Genomic DNA, 17,304 nt, shown 5'->3' with positions numbered 1-17,304 from the left:
TTTGTTCAGCCGCTTCTTCTACACATGCGCTTTGGAAGCGGTAGTAGTTATAATTTGATTTAAGTGATGTGACGTCAATAAGTGATACCTTGTATCCAATTTTGAACATAAATCTATTCTATTCTAGTAGGTATACTATAGATTACATCATTACCCTTACGGGGTTGACGGAATGATAGAATAATAGAGATTCAAATAGAGACATGTTGCTAGCCCATCGCTGAAATGGAAAATTCCAAGTCGTATGAAAGAATACAAAAATACAGTAAATTTATAAGACAAAATGTACAAAGGCGGACTTATCCCATTTAGGAATCTCTTTCAGGCAACCATTGAATAATTAAGAGAGTTACTTATAGGGCAGAAGTACGTACAAATTATTTGACGCCTTTTTAATGTATTGCACAATATCTTATTATAATATTGTTTGCTATAGAGAAATTAATCGATGTCATTGATCAAATGAAATCGATATTACTTCAATATTTGTGTTAAGAACACGAAATCTTTGTTACGTAAATTCACATGATCTAGACAGAATTCACATATAACTGATTTGGAAAGTAACTCTGTGGTTTAGTGGTTAGAACAAATTTTGTTAAAATTTATTACTTTTAGATTTCCCGCCAAAAAATGGCCGCACTTATTTTCCCGTCCGCGGGAAAATGCCATTCCGTATTATTTTCTCTCGAGTTGTTTTTAAAATAGGATAATAACGATTGATAGCCACATAATTGATTTCACAGAGGAAACCAATTAATAATTACTAAGAATACGTTTCCATGCTGGTCAGAGTTAAGAAAACGTCTTAGAAAAAAATCTACTGGTCATTTTCCCGCGCTAATCGCAAAAACTTATCATGGTAGTAAAATGGAAATGTTTGGAAAACAACACGAAGGGAGCATAAGAAAAAAGAGATAAGTACTCTTTACGTATATTTGTTTTAAATATAGTTTTTTCGAATAAAAGAAAAAAAAATATTTATTATAATATAAATTTTGTAACAAGTGAAACCAGTCTTAAGTAAAATTTAAAAGTCACCAAAACAAAGACTTTTTTCTTGCTTCAATACCAAACTAGAAAAAAAGAAAAAAACAAAATATCAACGCCATTACGTAATAATATTTGCCGTTCCCGCCAAAACACGTAGCAACTGAGTACCCAAATAAGGTGAATTTATAAAACAAGTTAGGTAATATGTATGCTAATCAATTTAAGGATATTTATATGACTCACAATATCTACTTTACAATGATAACCACATTTTTGTCTACATTTTGAGACTTCGTGAGATTACGTGACGTAATTTATTGTTATTCATGTATTTTTTTTTTCTTAAATTTTAATAAGATGACCAGGTTACTTTGCTTAGATTACATTTAATGATTTTTGAAGAAATAACCATACCATTTGGCGTTTTTATTAATTTTCCGACCTTTGTTTAATATAAGGTACCAATGACAATGGCTTTTACTTCAAATTAACAGCTACTGAAATCATAACACGTGGCCCGACACACACTTGGCTTGTTTTTGAACTGCCCACACAAGTTTCGTGATGTCCTTTAATGAAATTAATTGCCACGTCTATTTATAATTATATCTTTATAACAAATCATATTTATAGCTAAGCACTTTACACAAAATGCTTTTCCGAAAATGTTAGAGTACATTCGTGACAAACTGTTTTTAAGTATAATTTATTGAGTTGTGTTAAATGAATTTATATATTTCATTATATTTGTAATATTGTTATCAATGCAAAATGCAAATTCTGCCCACTTCTATAAAGTTTAACCAGTAAATATTAATATTACAAATATAGGAAGACTAGTGTTATTTAAGTACTCAATGTTGCCTCGCCTTGTGATAGATTTATAAACTTTTGTTATACGCTTGAGAATTGTTTAAAACATTACTTAGCGTACGCCATAATAATCAAACATACATACATAAAAAATCACGATTCTTTTCCGAATTGGTAGGCAGAGACTATATCTTTCCACTTTGTCACGATCTCTGCATACTTCTTTCGCTTCATCCACATTCATAACTCTCTTCATGCAAGCTCGGCGGTTTACTGTCCTGATTTTTTCTACCGATCTATCCTAAAAATGCACATTCAAATTCGATCACGACAAAGTATTAGGTCGATTCGATTCCAATTAAAAATATATAAACCGGAAATACTCTATAACACGTGACCTACGTCCTTATAACGAATAAAAAAGGCATTTAAAAAAACAATGGACAATGGCTGTACACAAAGGGATTCTCATGATATTAAAAAAAAAAAATAATCACCCAATCATTGCTAGATTATATTTACGTACATTTTTCTTGCTACAGATGAAAAACTGGCTGACTGATAACATCAAATACGTAAACTTAAGGATTACTACGTAAGTTATGTCTTTTTGGCGGGAAATCAAATGTCACGTTGTTTTTGCTGTAATATTTTTTCAAAATGTGAATAAGTTTTAAACGATTTATACATACATATATACATACATACATGTTTGACCACTACTATATCCTTTGCGGGGTAGCCAGAGCCAACAGTCTTGAAAGACTGAAAGGCCACGATCAGCTGTTTGACTTAACGATAGAATTGAGATTGATATACTGACAGTTTGCTAGCCCGTCGCCTTAAAATGAACCCCAAGTTTATTAGCCTATCCCTTAGTCGCCTTCTTCGACATCCATAGAAAAATGAGGAGTGGTTCTATTCTAAAACGCCGGAAATTACACGACACAGATCATTGATTATGGCGAAAAAAATAGTAAAAAACACATATTTCTCAATAATTCATTACCATATGTTAGTTGAGAATTAATTGGCCGGTAATAATAATTGGTCGGTAATAACGGTAATTTGAGCCGCGGAAGCCGGTAACCGTTAATATTAATTACATCTGTTAATCATGAAATACTTGACTGGTTAATTTTTGCATTAAGTGCTTATCAAACATTGATTCTATCATTAAGCCGAACAGCTGGACGTGGCCTTTCTGCCTTGAAAAGACTGTTGGCTCTGTCTTCCCCGCAAGGGATATAGACGTGATTAAATGTGTGTCTAACCAAATGTGCCTGTGTTTTGTAATGAAGTTAAGTTAATTAGTCTTTTCAAGACAGATGGCGCTGTCTGCACCGTCATTAAATAAACGCGATTATATGTATGCAATCAGGTACGAATATTGTTAATCTTTCACATGAATTCTACTTAATACTCGTAGTTTTTGATGGAATTTCGCAGACCTAAAATCACACGCGAGCGAAGCCAGCGGAAGACTCGTGTAAATTAACATTAGAAATAGCTCTCCTCGAAACGAGTCAAGAAATTATGTAAAACTGTGTGTACGTACGTACATACAAACGTAAACGATATTTTATGCATAGAACACGTGGGATAGTGAACTTTATACGCATGCGCATAAGGGTGTTGAGATAGACTGCGCTTGGGCAATAGACGTGTAAAATATTAACGCGTGTTTGATAGTACTGTCCGCAAAAAAAATCTTTTATGTCTTTTTTTATCTTTTTAACGCGTTCGCTCTGAGTTTCTGAGCTTCAATATTTAATACATACATATAATCACGTCTATATCACTTGCGGGATAGACATAACCAACAGTTTTGAAAAGACTGATAGGCCACGTTCAGCTGTTTGGCTTAATGATAGAATTGAGATTCAAATAGTGACAAGTCACTAGCCCATCGCCTAGGAAGGATCCCAATTCTTAAAGCCTATCCCTTAGTGGCATTTCCGACATCCAAGGAAAAGAGGTGGAGTGGTGTTTTTTCTTTAAAAAAAAAAACAAATAGAAAATTTAATTATCTTGCTAACCATACGCAAACTCTCGATGTCCTTTTCATGTTTACTGTACTTGCAACACCGGTACTACATAGCGACCCGAGATAATGCAGGTTAAGTGTCTATTACGTCGGACTGTTTTGGGATGGGCGGCCGTGAATCAGCAATTAATCGGTAGGTGTTCGCTATGATAACTTATTTATGAAGCTAATTTGCTTAAATGTAAGAAATATTGCGAATTAAATAACGTCAGTTATGTTTTATAATAATTTTTTTTCGTTATAAAAATGTATGTGTGGTTCCCGGCACCATTAGAAAAAAGAATAGGACGACTCCATCTCTTTCCCATGGATGTCGTAAAAGGCGACTAAGGGATAGGGATATAAACTTGGGATTCTTCTTTTGGGCGACAGGCTAGCAACCTGCCACTATATAAATCACAATTCTATCGTTAAGCCAAACAGCTGAACGTGGCCTATCAGTCTTTTTAACACTGTTGGCTCTGTCTACCCCGCAAGGGATATAGACGTTATTATATGTATGTATGTATGTATTCCTCTTTTAGGCGATGATGCTAGCAACCGGTAAATGTCAATATTCGAATCTCAATTCCATCATGAAGCCATAGAGCTGAACGTGACCTTTCAGTCTTTACGACACTGTTGACTCTGTTTACTCCGCAAGGGATATAAACGTGACTATATTTATGTATCTATTGGGATGGCCATAGGTAAAACCCATTCCAAAGTCTTAATGACGTTAGAGGCTTATTACCACATGGGTTCTGTAAAAAAAAAATAAAGGTCACGTTGGTAACACAAATGTCATTTCGAAGATATAATCTGTGGACTTTGATAACAATATGTCAGATCAGATGATATAGGTTACGGAATCGGTCAGAGGTTTTTTTTTAATAGGTGCGTGTGACCATAGATGTAGGTATCATATATATATATATATATATATATATATATATATATATATATATATATATATATATATATATATGATACCTACATCTATATATATATATATATATATATATATGATGTTTATAAATGCGAAAGTATGTTTGTTTGTTTGTTACTTTTAAACGCATTACCTATTGAACCAATTTTCTACGAAATTTCGCATAATCCTACTAATATTATTAATGCGAAAGTTTGTGAGTATGTCAGGATGTCAGTATGGATGTTTGTTACTCTTTCACGCAAAAACTACTGAAACCGATTACGATGAAATTTGGTATGTAGGTAGCTGAAGACCCAGAATAACATTTAGGCTACTTATCCCGGAGTTCCCGCGGGATTGATAGGGTTTCCATGCGGACGAAGTCGCGGGCGGCCTCTAGTTACATATTATTAAGAGTCTGGATAAGGACAAAGGGTGACATTGTTGAAAAGACGCTTCTTCTGCACCGACGCCTTGGAAGCGGCAGTAAACTTAGTTTAAGTAATTTATTTGACGTCAACCAATGTTGTGAAACCAAACATACATACATAGATATAATAACGTCTATATCCCTTGCGGGGTAGACAGAGCCTACAGTCTTGTAAAGACTGATAGGCCACGTACAGCTATTTGGCTTTGATATATGATTGAGATTCAAATAGTGACAGGTTGCTAGCCCATCGAGTAAAAGAAGAATCCCAAGTTTATAAGCCTACCCGCCCTTAGTCGGCTTTTACGACATCCATGGGAAAGAGATGGAGTGGTCTTATTCTTTTTTGTATTGGTGCCGGGAACCACACAACACTTTGTGAAACCAAAAGATATGATAATTATTAAGTGACATTAAGTATCCCATAACAATGAAAAAAATATTTGAATTTTTGTACCTCAATCTCGGTAAAAACGTGGGATTTGCGAAAACCTGTATTCTTTTGTAGATGGCGTGAAATTTGAGAGGGTGAAGCCGCGGCAAAAATTTAGTAATACATACATACAATGCATAAAATCACGCCTTTTTCCCGGAGGGGTAGGCAGAGACTACATCTTTCCACTTGCGCGATCCTTGCATACTTCTTTCACTTAATCCACATTCATAGTTTTACCTTCTTACTTCTTTTGACCTGACCTTTCGACAGGACGTCCCCCTAATTGATAAAAGTACGTTCGTCTAAGCCTTCTCCACTCCACAGTACCCATTCACTCTCTCCTTGTATTATTTTAGGTAACCTGCTTTCATCCATCGTGAGGAAACCTGCACATTCAGGCACTTATAAGTGTAACCATGATCGATCCAATACGGGTTAGGTTCCCCTGCAAAGGTTGCGGAGGCCAGACGGGAGTCGCTTCGTGTAAAAACCTGTCTCACCCAATCCATGGTCAAAGGTATACCCCGGGCTCCTCTCCAGAGTGGTGAGGATGCAACCGGGACTAAAGCCAGGAGGGAGAGTGGAAAAAAAAGGTTCTAAGCTTATAAATCTTTAGATATTTGTCAGCCAACAATCCTATCTGGGCTACCTTGACCGCTAATAGCCTAGAGTCATCGTTAACAAAGAAGTAGGATATCATTTGTATAATGACTTAAACGTAGTGATTAACATATTGAAACAAGATGAAATATATTTGAACTATACGCCCGCTGGTAAATGTAAATCGTAAAATGCCAATTTTTTACAGTACCCGGGGAAATTTAAAAAAATATTGACGGCCTCCGTGACGCAGCGGTAGTACGCTTGTCTGTGACACCGGAGGTCCCTGGTTCGAATCCCGGCCAGGGCATGATGAGAAAAGAACTTTTTCTGATTGGCCTGGGTCTTGGATGTTTATCTATATAAGTGTTTATTATAAAATATAGTATCGTTGAGTTAGTATCTCGTAACACAAGTCTCGAACTTTCTTCGAGGTTAACTCAATCTGTGTAATTTGTCCAAAAAAATATATATTTTATGTATGTTTGAGCTGTAATTAATTTCGCATCGATTGTAAAACAATTAAGAGGCGACCGTGGCAGTAGCTATTATAGGTAATCGCCTTTAATATGAAACGGATCTCATAAGGTCATCCCAAGGGTCATCCCAAGGGTCAATTTGAGCATTATCATACGAAGAATGCTTAAAATTTTTGGCGTAATGCCAACTTAATGCCGTAATGTCAAGGTTGTTTGCTAGTACAATCAATGAATAAAGTGTAATTCAAATATTTAGTGCCGTGTGGTTCCCGGCATTAGTACAAAAAAAGGACCGCTCCATCTCTTTCCCATGGATGTCGTTAAAGGCGACTAAGGCTAAGATAGGTTTACAAACTTGGGATTCTCTTTTTAGGCTATAACACAGCGACTTGATATTTTTTTTTACTATATTGCCTAGTTCCTTTATTGTTGGTTGATTGGAAGAGATCCCTTCATGATGATAAGTCCGCCATTGCAAGTGATTTATTTCTATTATTTCTATGTAAGTACTATTTTTTGTCGTGTAAATCTCAGTGCAATAATGATATAACAAAAAAAACAAACAAAGTTTCAAAAGACAAAACATAAACTCTTTTTATAGTCAGTGAAAAAAATTTAAAATAACATTTTTATAGTCAACTGTACCGTCCAGGATATGAATAACTTACGGAACAACTTTTACTAAGAAAGGCCCATCTTCAATGTTATTTTTTGTCTCATTTTGGCGAATGCGAATGGCAATTTCCTGTCTCGCTCGTTTTATTGGTATTTTTATTGCTTCAAAATAGCTTTTGTACAATGTTACACTGTATTTTCAACTGGAGTTATGCGGATATACCATATCGGTTACAAGATGATGTTGAAAATAAATTATTGTTCAATTTAGTGAAGGAAAATACATCACTACATAAAAGCTTTATTTCATTATATATTTTGTATTTAGCAGACGTACTAACTAAGGATATGAATTTATTATCTAATGTATATTTGGAAACAAAGTTTGTTATCATTTTAAATGATCTTATTGGAATTTTTCACACCTAGTTCTATTTTCAGTTTTTCGTGATTCTTTATATATGTATATATGTATGTATATATACATATTTATTTGACTAAGGGGGCTTCCCTATATAAGATGCTCTAATTTTAAACTACGTAAACGTAACTATATTAACTCTGAGAAGAGTATTTATTCAAGTAACTGAACACTACATTGTAGCTGGCCAGTAAAACAAAAAACTGTCAAATAAAAAAAAAAAAACCACTTACCGAAGTTTTCGCCTGCAGGATGGACTGCCCATTGGTGTTCACGACGCCATTATTACATTGAGCCTTGTGCACACACACGTATCCCTGACCAGCACATGTCTGCTGCAACTCGCCACCAGAATGTATTGACCCCTGGCTGTTCACATTCCCAGTGCTCTGGAAGGCCTCGTCGATGTTCTGGACCTGCTGTTGTTGTTCGTAGTCAAACTCACTGGTCTTCTGACTGTTCTGAATCAAATTCACATTGGAACCAGCGGCTGTTGACGCCGCAAAAGGCCTGGGCGAGGATCCTGTGAAACCTGCCGAGAATTTGTTGTTAGCTGCCGAGTTGCTGGCAGAAAAGGCGCTGTTGCCGAAGCCGTTGCCTTGAGAATTAGATAGTCCAACGTTTCCAGCTCCGAATTTGGATCCTGATCCTTGGAAGGAACCGCTTTGTTGCGCGCTGGCGCTGAACGAGCCCTGTGCTCCGAATCCTTGGGAACCGCTGCTACCAGCACCGAATTGGCCAGCGTTTTGGTTTCCAAATCCTTGGCCGGAACCTTGTTTAGATCCTTGAGCGCCGAAAGCGCTTTGACTGCTGCCGGCGCTAAATGCTGTGTTTTGGTTGCTACCGCTGAATTTGTTTTGTCCAGCTCCGAAAGCGGCTTGAGAGGCTCCAGCGCCAAAACCGGCTCCTTGGGATCCGGCGAACTGGTTCGATCCTTGCCCAGAAGCGCCGAACGCTCCTTGCGCTTGGAATCCGCCTTGGCCGAACTTAATTCCTCCATTCAGGAAAGGATTCTTGCTAATATCGACCTCACCATTCTTGCTCGTACTGAAAGACGATGATTCGAAGGAAGACGACTGGAACGTAGCTCCCGGTTTGCCAGCAATATCTGCCTGACCGCCCTGAGCTCCGGCAGCCCCAAAGCTTCCCGCCAAGAAAGGGTTAGCGGCCAACTCTCCGCCGCTTCCAAACTGTCCCCCAGCTCCAGTCGTGCCGCTGCTGGAGAAACTTGAGCTGGACTTTTCGAACTTCTCGAAGTTTCCACCGCCGGTTTTGAACGGGGAGTCTTGGTTCATCCACCAGAAGGGTGCCTGGCCTGGTATGCCTTCGAAAACGTTGCTACCGGCCGCGTGGAATGAAAACTCGTTGCCCGTGTCCGCCGCGGCAGCCGCTCTGAATGCGTCCACATTCCCGAACCTTTCCAAGACTCTGCCGTCTTTAACTTTGATACCAGCACATCCTTTGTCACTGGAACAGCCTTCGAATGACTGCTGTGTGTGTACTTCTGCCCCTGGCAACGCTTGGATAGCTGCTAAAACATCATTGGGACTCTTGATGTTTAGTTTAGCAGTACAAGCCGTGCAGCGCTCTGTTCTAGTTTGGCTCCCACTCTCCTCGACCTCAGTGATGGGATCTTTGCTCTGTGGTAGCTGTTTGATGTTTTCTGAGAGCGCCGTGACGGTAAGCAGGCATAATGCCACCACGCACAGTAGTGGCTTCATGGTTCTGGAACCAAAAAAAAAACATATTAATCTGATGTTATTTTTTGTCATACGCTTTCTATCATAGACACGAGTATATCTGATATGATCATACTTTTTAATATTGACATACTTTTTAATATATCATAGTTTAAGAATGACAGGTATAACTTTGTGGACGGGGTGAATAAAATTAATTAACGTTGTTTTAATGTCAATGGCAAATTATTATTTGGTTGTAATGAAAGGTTTGACGAGTGAGATTTATTGAAAGGTAGAATATTGTGTTAACAGAAACTGTACTTGAATACTTAAGACCTATGTCCCTATATTGTATATATGTATATATACAATATAGGGACATAGGTACACGAGGTAGACAGAGCCAACAATGTTTTCATAACTGAATTTAACAACCTCCAAAGTCGCTAATATGGCAAATTTTTGTTACAATATTGTTAACTACTCGTATATAATATCCAAAAATAACATTAGATTTTCGATGAAATTTAGAAATGAATAGAATAGAATAGAATAGAATAGAATAGAATAGAATAGAATAGAATAGAATAGATTTATTTTCAAAATTGGATACAAGGTATCACTTATTGACGTCACATAACTTAAATCTAATTATAACTACTACCGCTTCCAAAGCGCATGTGTAGAAGAAGCGGCGGAACAAACTACACTGCAGCATTTTCACAGGACGTCAATTTACAAATATAGATCTCTTAAATCTAAATCGTGGACGAATGCACATTGTCTACATTAAAAAACATGTATGAATGTAGAACTGATCATGTCAATACGAATATTTCGTCAAATAAAATAAATATAAAATAAAATATGTACATACTGTACAAATTATGTCCAGATCATGTCAAAAATACACAAGCATTTAAGAGGCCATTATGTCCAGCTCGGGCCACACATGTTTATCATTAATATAATCATCCGTGCTGTAATAGGCTTTGCTACAAAGCTCAACTTTAATATACTGTTTGAATTTTCTATCATTCATTTCAAGAACACTTTTTGGTAATTTATTATAAAATCTTATACAATTAATAAGAAATGATTTCCCTACCTTAGCCAGCCGATGTGCTGGGATCGACAACTTGTAATTGTTCCGCAGTGATCTACTAGTACATTCACCTACTTTTTTGAAAGAGTCTAAGTTTTTCCTAACATGCATGATGTTATCGAATATGTATTGGGAGGGCAAAGTTAAAATATTTAGGTTTTTGAAAAAATCTCTAAGGGAATCTCTTTGTTTAAGACCGTAGATATATCGAATTGCCCTTTTTTGTAAAATGAAAATAGTTTGTATGTCTGCTGCTGATCCCCAAAGCAGTAGACCATATGACATTAAACTATGAAAATAACTAAAATATACTAGCTTAGCAGTTGCCACATCCGTCAAATGCCTAATACGACGAATAGCGTATGCTGCAGAACTAAGCCTTTTAGAAAGTTTTAAAATGTGAGCATGCCATTTCAAATTTGAATCTAATGTTATTCCTAAGAAAGTAGTACTATCAACAAAATCTAATCTTTTACTATTTATACTAATATCCACATTTGCCTGCCGCACATTGGGAAGTGTAAACTTAATACATTGGGTCTTATTTGCATTTAACAGTAAGTTGTTGATTGTAAACCAGTTAGAGATGGCGGCTAAAGTGCTATTCACATTATCACAGATTTCGCTACGGCGGTTCATTTTAAAAATTAGTGACGTATCATCTGCAAACAACACGATGCCAGTCTGTTTCTCAATCATGCAAGGCAGGTCGTTGATATATATCAGAAAGAGAAAAGGTCCCAAAATGGAACCTTGCGGTACCCCAATTTTTACCGTCGCTCCTTTCGATTTTGTATTATTTAAATCTACCGTCTGTAATCTATCACTAAGATATGATTTAATTAGTTCAACGGCAGCAGTATCGAACCCGTAATGAGCGAGCTTGAGCAGAAGAGTTCTATGATCTACGCAATCAAATGCTTTGGTCAGATCGCAAAACACTCCGATGGCATCCTGTGAGTCTTCCCATGCATTGAGAATATGAGTGACAAGAGCCACACCTGCATCTGTTGTACATTTCCCCTCAGTAAAGCCGTATTGCTGACTATGAAATAATTTATTAGACTTAAAGTAACGCTGCATTTGATTAAGCATGATTCTCTCGAACACCTTGCTCAAAATTGGTAAAATTGAGATTGGTCTATAATTACCAGGATCTGATTTTTCACCTTTCTTGAATAATGGAATTAGTTTACTATACTTCATTAAATTTGGAAATATCCCTTGGTCAACACAATTATTGAATATATAAGCTAAGTCCCCAGCTATAATATTTATAATATGACATATCACAACAACCGACATACCCCAATAATCCTCAGACTTTTTCAGATTAAGTTCTTTAAAGGTATTAATAATGTCAGTAGGGTCAATATTTAAGAATTTAAATTTGGAACTGCAAATGCTGACATTATTTTTAAGTAGAATTTCAGCTTCATTAGGGCATGAGTCAATATTAGAAGTTAATTCCAACGGTATATTTGTAAAAAAATGTTCAAATAAATTTACTATTTCTGTTGTAGAGGTAATTTTCCTATCATTAAATTTAATTTCATTAATATTGTCTTTAAAATTACTTCTACCAGTTTCCTTGTTTATAACACTCCAGGTTTCCTTTGTTTTGTTAGGAGCATTACTTATTTTGTTTTTAATGAACAAAGATTTTGCATGTAGACATACTTTTTTGAAAATTTTTGAATAATTCCTAACATGGTCTACGAAGCCGCTTTCAAATCGATACTGTTTTTGGGCATATAAATCGTACAAAGTCTTTCTACTTTTGTAGATGCCAACAGTAGCCCATTCATTGAATTTAAAGTTATTATTGCATTTCCGTTTCTTTTGTATAAATGTTTTAGAGTACGCGTCTGAAATGGTAGTAAATAACTTATTATAATGACCATTAGGATCGCTGCCCGTGTAAGTTACTGCGCAAATTTTATTCTCTAAAGAACTTGTAAATTTATTGATTTTATGGGCTGTGATAGGTCTGCACATAATTAATCCATCACGTGTACTACGTTTAGTGGAAAAGGTAACTAATTGACCGCAGTGATCAGAGGGTAATTTACTAAATACATTTTTATTATTTGGTTTTTGTTCACTAAAAACATTATCAATACATTTAGCAGATGTGGCAGTGAAGCGGGTTGGTTCCAAGAAGGCATTATCTAAGTTAAAACATTTAAATAGGTTAAGAAACTGTATTGTCACTGTGGAGCTAACTAATATGTCAATGTTAAAATCACCGCAAACAATTACTTTCTTATTACTTTTTGTCGCTACTATTAGAACTTCCTCCATTACATTCAGGAAATCCATAATACTACTGTTGGGTGGACTATAAATACAAATAACAATGTGTTCCTCAAGCTCGGCACAAGATACCTCAACACAGCGCTCAAGAGAAAGTCTGACTATGTCATGGCGCTCCTTACAGCGATGACCATTTTTAACATATATTACTGAACCGCCTCTGATTGCAGACCCTCTCCTGAAGCAGCTCACCGCATTAAAATTGTTAAGACTGGGCATCAGCTCACCCTCCAAGATCCAATGCTCAGTCAAACACACCATATTAACATCCATTTTTTCATTAAATAGATCTATAATAAGTTCTTTGCCAGGAAGGCCCTGTATATTTTGGTGTACAATTTTTAATTCATTTGTCCTTCCTTTTGTCCTGTGGTTTAGTTTAAACCACATGTAGCGTCCACAGGATCATCATTACAAAAATTTGATGATTCTGTCGATTTTGTCAGATTTTGTAAACAATGTAGTTTACCACAATGTAAACTCGTCCATTCTTTTATGTTATTTGCTATCAAAGTAGCAATTCTTTTTTTATAAAGTCGAGAAAGATAAATATTATCTTTAGTCAAAAAACAATTTTTTATGAACAAATTTGTATCAAAAAATACAAACTTGTCATGACGACATGACATATTATGAACAATATTGTTCATCAAATGAATAAATTTATTCTTCTTTGGCGTCTGACAACTTATATAGGGAAAAGCACAAAAAATTATTTTACCTACATTTAAATTATTCAGAGTTCCTAGACCCTGAATAAGGTCTTGTTTACTAATATTTAAACTGTTTCCAACCATTATAACAATTGTAGATGTGTTGCTCAATTGTGTGTTTTTTATACAATCAATAATTTGTGAGTAGTTGGAATTGGGTAGACAATAATTTATTATATTTGATAAATTCTCACTGAACAGTTTACCCATGTTGCGTCCTATGCTGTCTGAAAAAATGACTGTGTTCTGGGGGCTACACATATCAACACCGACACTCTCCGGCATACTATCAGACAAGCCCCCAAGACATGGGGAGGGAACTACGGTACTACTGATACTTGACCCGTTAAATATTCCACAGGTACATAAGTCTCCTGCGGATTTAATCATTTCCTCAATGTAATTAGCATCTTTAATTAATGATTCTGTAGCCATGACATGATCGGAGATTTGTCTGAGAGATTCAGTATTTTTTTCCAAAAGATTGGATACATTTTCCTCAAGCTGTGAGATTTGTTCCGTTAAGGTCTTGGTGTCAACACTATATAACTCCTGACTTTCCAGCAATTTACTTTCAGTTAATTCCAAACAAGAACACATATTTGTATATATTTTGATCCCAGATTTTATTATATGGGACTTTTTCTTATTAATGTTCATTTGGATTTTATTCTTTTTAATAATTTTATTTAATTTTCTGATTTTTCTGCATTTGTTCTGCAAATGTAACAGTCATTTAATTTATTCCTACTTAAATTCTAATAATATGTTACGAAATCTATAGCATAGCATAACATATTACACGACAATTTAAAATAAACGATGATACTAAATGGAAACGTATCAATCTGAGCACTTAAAGCCACACCTAATCTGTAAAATAGAAATATACTAGAAGTTAAGAAAAATAAAGATTTAAAACGGCATGATAGAAAAGCGAGAAGGTATCATAAATTAAACCTATGTAATAAAATATTAGTGCCGTGTGGCTCCCGGCACCAATAAAAAAAAAAGAATAGGACCACTCCATCTCGTTCCCATGGATGTCGTAAAAGGGACTTAGGGATAGGCTTATAAACTTGAGATTCTTCTTTTAGGCGATGGGCTAGCAACCTGTCACTATTTGAATCTCAATCCTATCATTAAGCCAAACAGTTGAACGTGGCCAATTGTCTTCTTTGAGACTGTTAGCTCTGTTTACCCCGCAAGGGATATAGACGTGATTATATGTATGTATGTAAAACATAATAAATAAAAAAGTGCCACTTCTACACTTTCAATATTTTGTGTTCAAAGCTTGTAAATTTTTGTTTCCTTCTCTGTGGGAATCGAACTGGTGACCTTTTATCGTCACCTTTACAACTGGACCGCATTACAATAATGAATGACGCATGCGCAGGAAAACTATTTCCTAGGCGAATAGACGAATTTGAGTGAATTATGGATATTGATAAAAGGACAAAATGGTACAAAAAAATCATGCTTCTTTTCATACATATGTACATATTATTATCACGTCTATAACCCTTGCGGGGTAGACAGAGCCAACTGTCTTGAAAATACCAAGGGGCCACGTTCAGCTGCATGGTTTTATAATGGAATTTACATTCAAATAGTGACTGGTTGCAAGCCCAGCGTTTACAAGAAGTATCCCTAGTTTATTAGCCTAGGTACACTTAGTCGCCTTCTACGCCATCAACGAGAGAGATAATTATCACAGGCGGGCAGGCACAAATATAATCATTTTGATACGAAATGGATTATCGTCAAAACGTACAAATCATCGATTCAAAATGTCAATGTCATGTTTAGGAAGCCATCTTGTAAGGCCAATTATACGTTAATTTTTTTAATAGTTTAAGAATGACAGGTATAACTTTGTAGACGGGATGAATAAAATTAATTAACGTTTTTTTTAATGTCAATGGCAAATTATTTTTTGATTGTAATGAAAGGTTTGACGAGTGAGATTTCTCGAAAGGTAGAATATTGTGTTAATAGAAACTGTATTTGAATACTTAAGACCTATGTATCTATATTGTAACCATATTCAAGGAATAAATAAATGATTAAGTACTTTTGAACTAGGTACGGTAAAATTGTATTGGTGCCGGAAACCACACGGCAAACAACAATGATAGGACCACTCCGTCTCTTTCCCATTGATATCGTAAAAAGTGACTAAGGGATAGGCTTATAAACTTTGGATTCTTCTTAAAGATAATGGGCTAGCGACCTGTCACTATTTGAATCTCAATTCTATCTGTTGGCTCTGTTTACCCCATAAGGGATATAGACGTGACTATATGTGCTTCCGGGTGCAACTAGACATAATATATCTACAAACTAAACTAATTGGCTAAATAAACATTTTTTAATCATATCAATCATAATCTTATTAATTGTATTTCTTTAAGAATAAACTCATTTAGAATCAGTTCAATTTTTTTTGGGATTTATGAAGTTTTTCCTTCATTGATCGGATTGAGTCTGAATCTTATCTGGGGTTGAAACCGGGAACTTAGAATTCAAAGGTCAGCATTTAACCACTCCGCCACAGATATAAATCAATTTGAATTGTCACGTGTTATGAATGGACGTTTGGATGTATTCATTATGTTAAAAAAAAAATAGGAAATGATTAGTCAAATTGGTATCATAAATTAATTTCTTGAAATCAAGCTTGACATCACATCTTTATTGAAGACAGATCCATTGGTCTCGGAAAGTCTCGAAGGTCACATCGGCTAGATATAAACATACATATAATCAAGTCTATATACCTTGCGGGGTAGACAGAGCCAACGGTCTTGAAAATACTGATAGGCCACGACCAGCTACTCGACCAAATGATAGAATTGAGACTCAAATAGTGACAGGATGCCTAAAAATCGGCTAAATGGCTTTATTGGCGGCAGTCGATAAGCTGATCAGCTGTTTTACAAAAAAAAAATGACATAAAAAAAACAACTTTGACATTTCTATTCCCGCCAAAAAGTCTGCACTTAAAATCTGTCATTGTCGCGAAATCAGCCTATGAAAAAAAATACAGTTACAACGAAATTCACTCGAAATTCAGCTTACCAGGTAAGAAGACGAGCAAGGGACAAGATGCGGTATAAATAATTGACGACCTAGTAGTAGTACGCTTGTCTGTGACACCGGCGGTCCTGGGTTCGAATCCCGGTCAGGGCATGATGAGAAAAGAACTTTTTCTGATTGGCCTGGGTCTTGGATGTTTATCTATATAAGTATTTATTATAAAATATAGTATCGTTGAGTTAGTATCTCGTAAAACAAGGCTCGAACTTACTTCGAGGCTAACTAAATCTGTGTAATTTGTCCCGTATATATTTATTTAATTCTACAGGATCTCACGCACAATTTAGGTACATATACCAAGTTCACCACATAATACCTACTTGATTAACTATTCAAAATTGAATGCACAAGCGAATTTGCATCCGATTATAATATTTTAATAACAGAACCTTGAATTTTAAACGATTTTTTCTTATCTATCGTCAGGTGTTAAACAGTAATTCAAAATTAATAATAAAAATTAAATATGACGAGTCATTTGGGCGTGGAAAAGGTGCTTTCAAGCCTTAAAACATGGTGGAAATGAGAGACCCTTGGGAGAGATTAACCAATTAACATTAACTACACCGCATAAATAGCAAAAGTAATCAAGAAATAGTGAACAGCTGAACGTGGCCTTTTATTATTTTCAACACAGTTGGA

At 35.7% G+C, this 17,304-nt stretch overlaps 1 protein-coding gene across 1 annotated transcript in view; it reads right to left on the bottom strand.

Moving 5' to 3' along the window:
* Nucleotides 1–17,304, bottom strand: part of LOC106131018 (uncharacterized) — a 66,603-nt gene that overhangs the window by 37,230 nt on the left and 12,069 nt on the right. The window contains exon 2 of the mRNA XM_060952907.1: nucleotides 7,978–9,469. Within this exon, the coding sequence (XP_060808890.1) occupies nucleotides 7,978–9,465 (1,488 nt within the window). The 5' untranslated portion in view covers nucleotides 9,466–9,469. The remainder of the gene's footprint in view (nucleotides 1–7,977; nucleotides 9,470–17,304) is intronic.

This window comes from Amyelois transitella, chromosome 30 (assembly GCF_032362555.1).
Source record: "Amyelois transitella isolate CPQ chromosome 30, ilAmyTran1.1, whole genome shotgun sequence".
NCBI lineage: Eukaryota > Metazoa > Arthropoda > Insecta > Lepidoptera > Pyralidae > Amyelois > Amyelois transitella.
This window is presented reverse-complemented; position numbering and strand designations above follow the sequence as displayed.